This window comes from Sinocyclocheilus rhinocerous, unplaced genomic scaffold (assembly GCF_001515625.1).
Source record: "Sinocyclocheilus rhinocerous isolate Xijiao unplaced genomic scaffold, SAMN03320098_v1.1 scaffold387, whole genome shotgun sequence".
Taxonomy (NCBI): Eukaryota; Metazoa; Chordata; class Actinopteri; order Cypriniformes; family Cyprinidae; genus Sinocyclocheilus; species Sinocyclocheilus rhinocerous.
The window spans coordinates 2,938,598-2,950,815 of NW_015651557.1; the positions used below are offsets into that span (position 1 = coordinate 2,938,598).

General features: G+C 37.3%; 2 protein-coding genes across 2 annotated transcripts; both read left to right on the forward strand.

Annotated features, from left to right (window-relative positions):
* The first annotated feature begins 903 nt into the window (after window positions 1-903).
* LOC107713158 (beta-crystallin A1-like) lies at window positions 904-4,145 on the forward strand. The gene is made up of 5 exons (XM_016518590.1): window positions 904-963; window positions 1,875-1,993; window positions 2,083-2,224; window positions 3,273-3,415; window positions 3,619-4,145. The coding sequence occupies exons 1-5, from the start codon at window positions 919-921 to the stop codon at window positions 3,764-3,766; spliced, it is 597 nt and encodes a 198-aa protein (XP_016374076.1). The 5' UTR covers window positions 904-918; the 3' UTR covers window positions 3,767-4,145.
* Window positions 4,146-4,839: 694 nt separating this feature from the next.
* LOC107713140 (carboxypeptidase D-like) lies at window positions 4,840-11,921 on the forward strand. The gene is made up of 16 exons (XM_016518574.1): window positions 4,840-5,439; window positions 5,918-6,120; window positions 6,213-6,355; window positions 6,427-6,593; window positions 6,676-7,019; window positions 7,108-7,299; window positions 7,370-7,552; window positions 7,638-7,720; window positions 7,877-7,967; window positions 8,601-8,746; window positions 8,846-9,015; window positions 9,092-9,361; window positions 9,946-10,141; window positions 10,653-10,745; window positions 11,284-11,380; window positions 11,471-11,921. Exons 1-16 carry the CDS (start codon window positions 5,063-5,065, stop codon window positions 11,680-11,682), a joined length of 2,967 nt encoding a protein of 988 aa, XP_016374060.1. The 5' UTR covers window positions 4,840-5,062; the 3' UTR covers window positions 11,683-11,921.
* The last annotated feature ends 297 nt before the right edge of the window (window positions 11,922-12,218 follow it).

Here is a 12,218-nt window from a genome sequence, read left to right on the forward strand (position 1 = left end):
CATGCATCTTTCAATGTAAATGTCTACTAGTACATAGTTTTTCTAAAAACCCATGAATTGTTCCTGAATTTAATATAAGTTGCATTGGAACACAGTAGTTTTAAGACATTTTAAGTGCTGTAATGTTATATTTGTCTGTATTTAAAGTCAAGCAGTATCCGCTTCATCGCTTTGGAAAGCACACTGATTCATATTAGCATCTGCATTGCCATGTTTTTCCATTTATGGGCCAGAAACTGCATCACTGCATTAATCAGACATCGCCTCCGTAATCTGACCAAACCCCAGAAAACATGTAAGCAGAGGCTTGGAGTTTGCACTCAGATGAACTGGAGACTAAAAACTGGAAATATACAGTAAATATGCATTATTGTTTAGATTATTGTCATTTCATCGCAGGCATCAACACATTCAAACCTTGTATGTTGAGAAAACCACATATAGAAAGGAAATATATTGCAAAGCTGTTTTAAATGTAACTATCTCCGTAAAGAGTCTGTGAAATTCAAAATATTGTCGCAAAGATGTCTTCAGTTCAAATTCGAAAGGCCTGAAATGAAAATCTCGAGTTATAGTAAATGGCCTTTTATGTAATCCACATAAATATGACCTAAAATCATGCATCTCCATGGCCGCTCATTGGTGGAGATCACTTCATTGTAAAGAGTATGCGGAGGAAAGAAAGGCCTACAGCTCAGGTCAGAAACAAAAGGCATCCAAAGCAAAATGCTGACAGCAGCCGGGGTCTGTGAGTCAGGGAGCCCCAATGAAGCTGCGTCTGTATAAATAGCCCCACAGATGCCTGAGCAGGAGACATCATGTATAGAAATGTATAGATGTTAAACAATGTTTGTGGTGCAAACTCTTCTGACATGATTCCTTGCATGGAGGTCAGTCAGCGCTGAGATATCTGAAACAATGGCTCTGACAAACCTTATGTCAATGCCCATGGGACCATGGAAGGTGAAGAGATTTTAAAATAATGTGTATTATTTTATTTTAAATAGATCATTTAATTAAATTTTTTATCATTTATGCCCACCAAGGCTGCATTTATTTAATCCCCCCAAAAAAGATAAAATAATATTTTTATTCGGCAAGGATGCAGTTTTTCTGTTCATCAAACAATGTATCTCAGTTTCCACAAAAATATTAAGAAGAAAAATATTTGTATTATTATTATTGTTAATATTTGAGTGGCAATAATAATTGAGCATCAAATCAGCATATTAGAATGATTTCTGAAGGATCATGTGACACTAAAGACTGGAGTAATAGCTACTGAAAATTCAGCTTTGTCATCACAGGAATAAATTATATTCTGAAATATATTCAGATAGAAAACAGTTTTTCAAATGGTAATAATATTTCACAATATTACTATTTTACTGTATTTTTGATCAAATAAATGCAGCCTTGGTGAGCATAAGACAGTTCTTCCAAAAAAAAAAAAACATTTAAAAAATCTTAATTATTCCTAACTTTGACTGTTGACGTATGAATTTATTTTAAAGTTGTTGTTTTTTTTCAACATAAATTAATTTTAAAGGGTTAGTTCACCCAAAAATGAAAATTCTGTCATTAATTACTCACCCTCGTGTTGTTCGAAACCCGTAAGACCTTCGTTCATCTTCAGAACATATCTTAAATTATGTTCCGAAGATGAACAAAGGTCTTACAGGTTTCGAACAACACGAGGGTGAGTAATTAATGACAGAATTTTAATTTTTTTGGGTGAACTAACCCTTTAAATCATTTAAAACCATTTTTAATGCAATTTGGAACAATCTAAATGGGTATCTAATTAAATCATCACTAACAACGTGTTGAACTAAAGATATTTGTGTGTATTTACACATTTCTTTCTTTTTCAGATTACCGTTTATGATCAGGAGCATTTCCAGGGCAGGCGTTGTGAATTCACCGCTTGCTGCCAGAACATCATGGAGTACGGAATGGAGACTGTCCGCTCCCTGAAGGTGGAGTGTGGCGTGTGAGTAAAAGCAAGCATCTTCAGTTAACTAGAGTAAATCTCTTTTCCTCTTTCCAGCCCTGTCTCCTAGTCGTTTCTTCTGACTCTAGCTGGGTAGGTTTTGAGCACTCTACCTTCAATGGCCAGCAGTTCATCCTGGAGAAGGGAGATTACCCTTGCTGGGAGGCCTGGAGTGGCAACAATGCCTATCGCATTGAGAGGATGATGTCCTTCCGCCCCATCTATTCTGCTGTGAGTGAGACCATCTGCAGCAGGGACACACAATACACCCACCAGCAGACGCTCTGACCATCACTATTTCTCAACACATTTACATTTTTTGACATAGTTGTAGATACATGGCATTAAATTGAATTGAGAATAAAGTGAATTTGAATTGAACTAGCAAATAAATTGCACAAAGCATAATTGAAATAGAATTAATAGAAATATTAGAAATATAAGCCTAAATTGTTAAAAAAAAAAGATAAGTAAATCATAATAACGTACAAATGTTAATATACTAAAAATCAACGTTTGAAAAGCTATGTTTACTTATTTATTTATTTACATACTTACTTTTTTTACTTACACACGTTTCATACACCAGGGGTATAATAAGAAATATTAGAATAATAAATAATAAAATATTAATTAATATAAAATATTAATAATCAATGTCTGAAAAGCTACCTTTATTTATTTATTTACATAATTTATATATGTATGCTATCATACACAAAGGGGCATAATGAGAAATATTAGAAAAATAAGTCTAAAATATTTGTTACAAAGCAATAAATAATCAAATATAAATCTAATTTATTTATTTATTTAATTAATTATGTATATCATTTACATAAGTTATCATACAAAGGGTATAGTCAAAACATTAGAAATATTGGTCTAAAATATTTATTTAAAATGTAATTTATAATTTTTTTTATATGATATATGATATAAGATAGATTTAGATTTAATCATTTAAATTATTTAATTATAGATGTAATTATTTTAACTTGGTCATTTTATGGGTCATGGTGGAAGAACATTTCCTAGAATCCAAAATCTTGTCCAGTTTGTTGTGCTAGACTAATTAAAAAATAAGTTGTGTTACACTGCAGTAAATTCAATTTCCATTTGCTGTTTCGTTTGTTCCAATTCAACATCCTGTGAGATGGGGCCAGTTTAATTCAAATTGCAAGCCATGAACTTAAAGGGAACCAGTTCTTCGAATCAGATTTTCACTCAACAGGGCATTCAACAAGTTGTATGTCTTTCTTTCTTCATTCTGAAACAGACACACAGTGATTGCCGTATGATGCTTTTCGAGTGTGAGAACATGACTGGAAGGCAGTGGGAGGTGTGCAATGACTACCCCTCCCTGCAGGCTATGGGATGGTGCAACAACGAGGTCGGCTCCATCCAAGTCATGAGTGGCGCGTAAGTACGATTGCCCGAATGGATTTTAATCACATCATTACGGAGGCTGGTTTTCTGGTTTCTTCTCTTATGCTGCTTTTGATCTGTATCTGAAAAAGCCTGGCGTCAGTGTATTCATCACTGCATTCGTCAACGTTTGAGAAATCAAAAGCTTCACTTGGTCTCCATGGTAACATGCCGCCTCTCTATCCCTGTTGCTCTAGCTGGGTATGCTACCAGTATCCCGGTTACCGTGGTTACCAGTACATTATGGAGTGCGACTGCCACGGAGGCGAGCACAGGCACTACAGGGAGTATGGCTGCCACGCTCAGACCCCTCAGATCCAGTCTATCTGTAGGATCCAGCATTGAGAGGAACCAGCCGTGTCCTTCCCTCCCTTCTTCCTCCTTCTGAGCCCTTCAAACTTCCACTTCCGCCATCCCTCCGTTCCCAGCCTTGCAAGATGGTTTGTTGACCCGGACAGCAGGCTGGTATACTGGTGCTACACTAATGTAACAAGTCCACAGCACGTTTTTTTACCCACTACACGAGGAAAGAAAGACAAACTATTGACGGCAGGAACGACGAGAAGAAAAAGTCCTGTATGATGACAGCAGAACGGACGTGGTGCGTTGCTCTTCTTTCGTCATGACTTGATCATCATGATCATAGCCGTTGCAGTTTCCATGGTCAACTTCTGTATGATATTTGATGAATAAAGTACATGAGCATAAAATCTAAAGAAACAAACAAAAAAACAGAATAATTGATATCAGCTGACTGTGGCGTGTGGATCTTTCCTGACCTTAAATGAACATTAAAACAAACACTGAACTCTCACATCAGTCATTTTCAGAAAAGGTGTAATGAATTGTCTAACATTAAAATTTGAAATGAAAAGATATGTCTCAGAATTTACATTAAAACATAACAAGGACAGTCTTTTGTACTCACACATGGCAACAGATGGGCCTCTAATTTAATTATATGTCAAACGTAAGTCAAGTCAAGTCACCTTTATTTATATAGCACTTTATACAATACAGATTGTGTCAAAGCAGCTTTATAGTATTAAACAGGAAAATAGTGTGTTGATAATGCAAGAGGACAATAGTAAACACTCAGTTTTCCAGTTAAAGTCAGTTTATCATTGATTTAGTGACGTCATCCAAATATAATCCACTAAATCACCTTTAAGATGCTACTTTAGCAACATATAAAATGACTGTAAATGAAATGAACAGGTGGTAATGTGAAAACATTCTAAATGTAAATGTGTGTGTGTGTGTGTGTGTGTGTGTGTGTGTATATATTTTAAAAAAATTGTGACATTAATACATTTTACATAAAGTATACACATTTAATTTAATCTTGATGGTCAAAAAATAAATAAAAATACGGAAAATTGACAACCACCCCTTAACAAATGGCAGTGGTTTAATCCAGATTTTAGTTTGACCCTGTGCAAACCAATTTTATACTGATTATGCCAAGTGCAATCTATTAGTGTCCCTAATTTTGATTCAATGCGTTTAACCTGCACATTGACAGGCCAGTGATCAACAATTTGTGATGGCTCAACAAAAAGCCAACTAACGATAAAACAACTAACAAAAGATAAAAAAAATAAATAAAAAAAATCACTACTAAGCTACTATAATCACATAATGCATACTTTGTGGCTCATTTTGCCGCATATTTTAATAGTTCCGCACCAAATACTCGGTTTGAGAAGCACCAACAAAGATCATGAAGAAACGTACAAAGGATATTACAACTACGCTGACATGACCGATCGTCTTCAGCGTTTTTCTCAAAAGTACGCACATATTTGCAGCCTCTCGAGCATCGGACAGTCTGTCGAGGGAAGGGAGCTTTGGGTCATGAGAATAACAACGAATCCGACTACGGACGTACCGGGCAAACCGAGGTTCAAGTATGTGGGCAACATCCACGGGGACGAGGCTTTATCGAGGCAGTTGTTAGTGTATCTGATTGAGTACCTGTTGACTCAGTATGGCCGCGATGTGAGCGTAACAGAGCTGTACTTGGTACTAAATATTATAAATATAATAAATATTTAATACTAGTAATAAATGAAAACGACAAAAACACACACTAAATTACTACAAAATTAAACTAAAAAAAAAATGAAAACTGAAAATTTAAAAATAAAAACGAATAAAACTCATTCAGAATGTTAATAAAAGATATAATACTAAGTATTTTAGTATATAGTACTAAACAATACCGTATACACTACAAACATTGTATGCACTACAAAATATCAAAATTAATTTGAATAAATTATTTCAAATTTGGTTTCTGAATCAATTAATTTATTATTATTTTTTTAATAGAGAAATTGGCGTAAAATTTTATTCTAGCCTGGAAAACATGAATCTGATTATTCAGTGGTGAAACCAATTATTCAGTGGTGTAATGTTCTCTTGCTTCTGATCTGAAATTTTCACAAGTAGTGTTTTCTACCATGCTTGCTTCCTCTGTGTCGTCTTTTCAAGGTTTGACTTGTCTGGGAGTCTACATGGGGGCTCAGTGATGGCCACCTACCCCTTTGATGACGGCAGTTCTTATGCAACCTCAGGGCTGACTGCAGATGATGCGGTGTTTCGCCATTTAGCACAAACCTACACTGAGAACCATCCCATTATGAGGATGGACAATCCTGGCTGTCCTGACGTTCCAGACAAAAACTTGGGAGATGGTATCACAGTTTGACATTAAAATCAGGCCTTGTGCCCAAGTGGAACTCCATTGAACTTTGCTTCAATTATTTGGTGTCCTGTCTGTGCACAGGGGGAATGCAGGATTACAACTACTTCAAAGGGAACTGTTTTGAAGTCACTTTTGGGTTGAGCTGCTGCAAGTATCCACCAGCTTCTCAGCTTTTCACAGAATGGACCAATAACAAGGAGGCCCTTCTTGCCTACATACACCAAGTGAGTTGATTTGAATGTTTTGTGTAGTCCCATGAACTGTCTAACAAACCTTATTTCACTTCTGTTTATAGGCTCATATTGGAGTGAGAGGTTTCGTAATGACCAGATCAGGCTTTGGTCTCCCAGATGCAACAATCTCCGTTTCTGGAACTGATCACAACATCACAACCTGGATGTTTGGTGATTATTATCGTCTGCTGCTGCCTGGAAGATATGACATCACTGCTAGCTCACCTGGGTGATTATATGTAGATGCATAAAAGAAGAATTATGAAATGGAATTGGTCCAGTTTAATGGAATTTACTCATGTTTCCTTCAGATACCTTTCAAATACGGTCAAGAATGTGCCAGTGATTGAAGGCAAAGCCACGCTGTTAAACTTCACTCTCGAGGAACCTGTAGAGGAGATGTTAATGCTAGATCCCTCTGAACAAGCTGTGGTAATCAATGAAGGTCTGAACACACCTGGGCCTCCCACCTCAATGTCTCCAATCCATACTTTGGATTTCCGATATCATAGTTATGATGAAATGGAGATGTTGTTGCAGCTGCTTAGTGCTGTCCATCCTTCCATCACTTACCTGAACTCTGCTGGACGATCAGTGCAGGGCAGGAATCTTTATGTAATGGAGATATCCACCAATCCTGGTGTTGATCAGCAAGGTGCGACTGCGTACAATCACATACATATACGATATAAAAAATATTTCTCAACTGGTCCTCTATGTGATCATCTCTTTACTTCATCCAGGCAAACCAGAGGTCATGTTTTTGGGTAACCTGCATGGAAATGAGTTTATCGGACGTGAGATTCTCCTAAACCTGGTTGAGTACTTGTGCCGCAATTATGGCAAAGATCCATTGGTCACACGTCTGGTCAATAGTACAAGAATTCACATCATGCCTTCCATGAACCCAGACGGGTATGAATTAGCACTAAAAGGTATGAGCAAACATATTGGCAGGCTGTTTCATTGTTGTCTTCTGTATTTACCCTCATTTTCTTCTCGTAGCTCACAACGAACGGGTTTCGGGAGACCTAAGTATTATTGGACACGGTAACAGTCACCGTGTTGACCTGAATGCGAATTTCCCTAAACAGTCAGGAACGGGAAATGCCGTTGAAGCAGAAATTCAAGCAGTGATAAACTGGATCAAGGATCACTTCTTCGTACTGTCTGCAAGTATACGTGGAGGTACAGAAAGTGGCTTGGTTTTCTCTTTAAAATGTTAATTCGTTTTTTTTTTTTTATAAAACTGTACTGCTACTGTTTTCTCTAGGGTTTAGGGGAGTCGTCTACCCCAGTTCCCTTGACTCTGTTGATGAGGACATGTTTAAATCGGTTGCAAAAGCCTATTATGTGGTATGCATATTGTATATGCTATTGAATTATATAATGTTAATGTGACATTTGTGACATTTTATTTAACTAAATCATCAGCAGAAAACGTGTTGAATATCAGTGCTTGTATCACAAGCCTTTCTTAAATTGTCCAATACTGTTGTCATTTCATTCCAGCAATCTCAGGCTTTTCAAGAGCCTCAGGCCTGTGATGTGCCAAGAACCAGAGAGAAAAAAGGCATTAAGCACTATCGTCCAGTAGTCACAGGTCAGAGAAATGAAAATTATTTGGGGTCGGTAAGAGTAGTAGTATTTGTTATTGAAGGAATTTAGTATATGTTATCTCTTGTGCTGACCAAGGCTGCATTTATTTGTTCAAAAATACAGTAAAACAGTAATATTGTGACATTACAATTTAAATAACTATTTTCCATTTGATTATATTTATAAGTGTCATTTATACCTGTGATGGCAAAGCTGAATTTTCAGCAGCCATTACGCCAGTCTTCAATCACATGGTCCTTCAGAAATTATTCAAATATGTTGATTTTGCTTAAGAAACTTTTTATTATTATTGTTGTTGTTATCAATGTTAAAAACGGTTGTGCTGTGGAAGCCATGATAGGCTTTTTCAGGATTCTTTGAATGGAAAGTTCAAAAGGACGGCATTTATTTGTAACATTATAAGTCTCTTTACTGTCACTTTTGATCCTTTTAATGTGTCTTAGCTGCATGAAAGAATTAATTTATTTAAAAAATCTTACTGGCCCTACATTTTCGAAGGATATTGTACTTTTTTATTATTTTATTATATAGTTTTTTGTCTTAATTGTTTATTCATAAGTACATATTCCTGTTTCACATGGAAATCAACATGTTTTTGGCTTTTGCATAATGGTAGGAATTGATATGCTGACTTGGGCATATCACAGCACAGACACTTTAGCCGTTAACATTGGTCTGAGCTGTGAACTGCTTCCACCAGAGGAGTTGCTCTCGGAATACTGGGAGAAGAATTACGGAGCGCTCTTGCACTTTATACAACAGGTGATTCGTTCTTGATCCTGATCAACACATTGGTCATTTTCTTGGGTGATCTATTCCATTTAAACCTATGCATGGTTTGTGTGATGTCCCATATGTCAGGTTCATTTGTTTGTGAGGGGTATGGTGACTGATGGTCATTCTGGCAAAGGCATTGCTAATGCCACAGTCGTGGTGGAAGGCTCAAGCCATCATGTGCACACCAGCAGCACGGGCCAATACTGGAGACCTCTGGCTCCTGGTTCTTACCATATCACTGCTTCTGCTCCAGGGTGAGAAATGGGCAAATGAACAGAATTCCAGTTATAAAATGGGTCAGCCATTATGTTTTCTGTGATCTATCCACAGTTATACTCCAATATCAGCATCTGTCCGGGTGTTGGAGACTCGGGTGGAGCAGGTGGACTTCAAGCTGACTAGAGGTACATTGTCTGTTGAGGAAGGAGAACAGAAGGACTTTGAGAAACTGGTGGAGTGGCTTTTAGCCCCTGGTGAGTTGGATCAGTTGGTCCGCAGCCTTCTCCCTGCTCAGACCTTGCGGTACCGAACCTACAGGGAACGTTCTGAGTTCCTGCGTGGATTGACCTTAAACTTTCCTCGCATCACACGGCTGTACAGGTATGTAATACTGAAGATGTGTCTTTGCTTCTTAGCAAGCACCGCTAACCATCTTATTAAAGTGCCCCTATTATGCCTTTTCGAAGATTACCTTTCATGCAGTGTGTCATGTAGCTGTATGTGAACATAAACTATCTGCAAAGTTGTGAAGCCAACAGTGCACGATAAATAGTTGTTGTCTATCAAAAAAAGTGCCGGCTCGCAATCGTCTGAACGAGTCGTCAGGAATTCGAATCTTATTCTGTTACGGCTCTACGTCACGAAGTAACACATTTGCATAATGTCTGCCCACGTTCTACGTCGCCAACTTGCCCACCCACAAACACCGTAAAATTTCCGTGTGGTTAACATCATGTCGAGAAGACGCTGTATCCTACGCTGTGAGGACCCCTTTAAAAATGGCATAAAAAGGGCACTTTAAGACTTGAGATGATTGGGCCAGTAATTAACCATCTAAAACAGCATGAAGCAAAACATCTATGCCAAACATCATATAGATCCATGGGTGTTTACTGAATGAAGCTGGAAGGTAAATTATGTTGTGACTCTTCAGTTGGTGTTGTTCTATCTCCCCCCGGGGTCAGTTTGGGTCAAAGCACTGAGATTAGAACTATCTGGGCTCTTGAGATCGCTGGCAATTTGGAGATCAGTCAAGCTGCTGAACCCAAGATCCGTTTTGTGGCTGGAGTCCATGGTAATGCAGCAGTAGGTCCAGAGTTGCTGCTTGAATTTGCTTCTGTTCTCTGCCTAAACTATGGCAGGAGTCCCACCATCACTAAGGCAAGCTTCACAAAACCTCTCAATAAACCCATAATCCTTCAGTTATTTACTCTGTACCTTTGTTTGCAAGAGAATGGAAAGGTTTTCTGGGGAACCCAAAACATTTGAGAGAGAATGTAAAACTTATTAGAATGCAAAAGTTTTGCAGTCAAATACAGGGCATGTTAGCATGTTGCTAAGCTAATAGAAAACACATAGGACATCCAACATATTGCATTAAAATACAATTTTTCTTTTTTAATTAGAAACCTTACAGGGTTTAATTAAATTAGTATATAAACAATCAAAATTTGCCAATTATATTTATTTTTTTAACTGGGTTGTATTTTACATGAAATGCATTCTGATATTACTTTCACTGTGAAGGATACATGCTGTGCTGCCTTATAATTAGGCCAAAGGAACCCAGCATAATTATTCTTCCTACCTTTTGGAACATCTAGTGGGTCTGGAGTGCGTTTATCATTTAGACAGCTGTATCTGTCATTAGTTTTTGTTTCTTCATCCTCAGCTGATTGACAGGAGCAGGATACTGATTCTCCCATGTGTGAACCCTGATGGTAGAGAGCAGGCACAAGAGGGATTCTGCTCGCCCAGATCAAAAGTGGCCATAAAGACCTTTTATATAGGATAATTAAAGATTTCTGTTTTATATAAATGCTCTTTTTCTATTAAAACAAAAATCTATTCTAACCTTCTATTAAAAAAATAAGAATCCTGAAAATAGAATAAGGTTTCCACAAAAAAGAGAGAAAATGAGGGAAAAAATGTAGCAGTTTAAGTGCTGATAAACAGCAAAAAAGAAACAAAAAAATGTCAGTTGATTTGATGATGAGTTTAAAATATATTGAAGATAAAATATATTAAACTATTTAAATATAAAATTATTATTATTAACAATATTACGGTTTATTGTATTTTCAGTAAATGCAGCCTGGGTGAGCACTTTAAAACATTTAAAAAAAATAAAGTCTTATGGATCCCAGACATTTAAATGGTATTTTAATAATAAAAAAATAATAATAATTTTATTACATTGTGTATAACATTGGGCTATTGCATTGATAACACTGCGTCTGTCCAGCAGGTGGTGAAATTACATGCATATTACTATTATCTCATTCTCCTTCCTGTGGTTTTAGGTGAATATATCCTCAGACAAAGTGACCAGCCCCATTGTGATCGACTTTACAGCGGACAGGGCTTCCCTAAGTCAGGCAGTCTTTGTAATTGCCACAGGTATTTAAAAAAACACTTTAAGCTTGAAAAATCCTTCATGAGTGAACTGAACTAATAAATCCTGTCCTGAAATTCTTCATCCTCCTCTAGCCTCTTTGATGAGCGTCTTGATCTGCGCTCTCCTCATCTGGCACCTTCGCTCTGCCAAGTTCAGCCGCATACGAGACGGGGTTCGTTGGTTGCGTCGTAAGAGGGACGTCCTCCAAATGGAAGCAATGGCTTCAGAGAAGTCACCCTTGCGACAGGAGTTCCTGGATGAGAGCGAGAGTGAAGATGACCCTTTCCTTGTGGAGGGTCGCTGAATGTGCTGTCACAGTGTTCAAGAATAAAATGTCATTCTGTCTTTATAGTACGTCAAATGACTTTGTGAACGACAGATGCAGATCTGTCAACGTTTAGTAAACAGTGTATTTTTCAACCTTTGGTCTCCTAAACTTCATATAATATATGCATTTACCAGGCTTGTTGCTAGTGGTGGATGCACAGCTAGTCAGGTGTTCAAACGTTTGTCATTGGATTAACAGCAGGTGGCAGTAAAGCACCTAGACATTTGACAAAATGTTACATCATATAATGGCTAAGCATCACTGTTACCCATAAAGTTACAATCCCTATACGAACATAAGCACAGAACTTATTTTGAACTATTCATGCTACTTAGATAATTGATAAACTGTGCAACCTATTGAGGTGTGCTAACTATAGTACTTTTCAAAGTGATCAGACTTAAAGGGATAGTTCACCCAAAAATGAAAATTACCTCATGATTTACTCACCCTCAAACCATCCTACACTCTAAAAAATGCTGGGTTATTTTTTTTAACCCAAATGCTGGGTT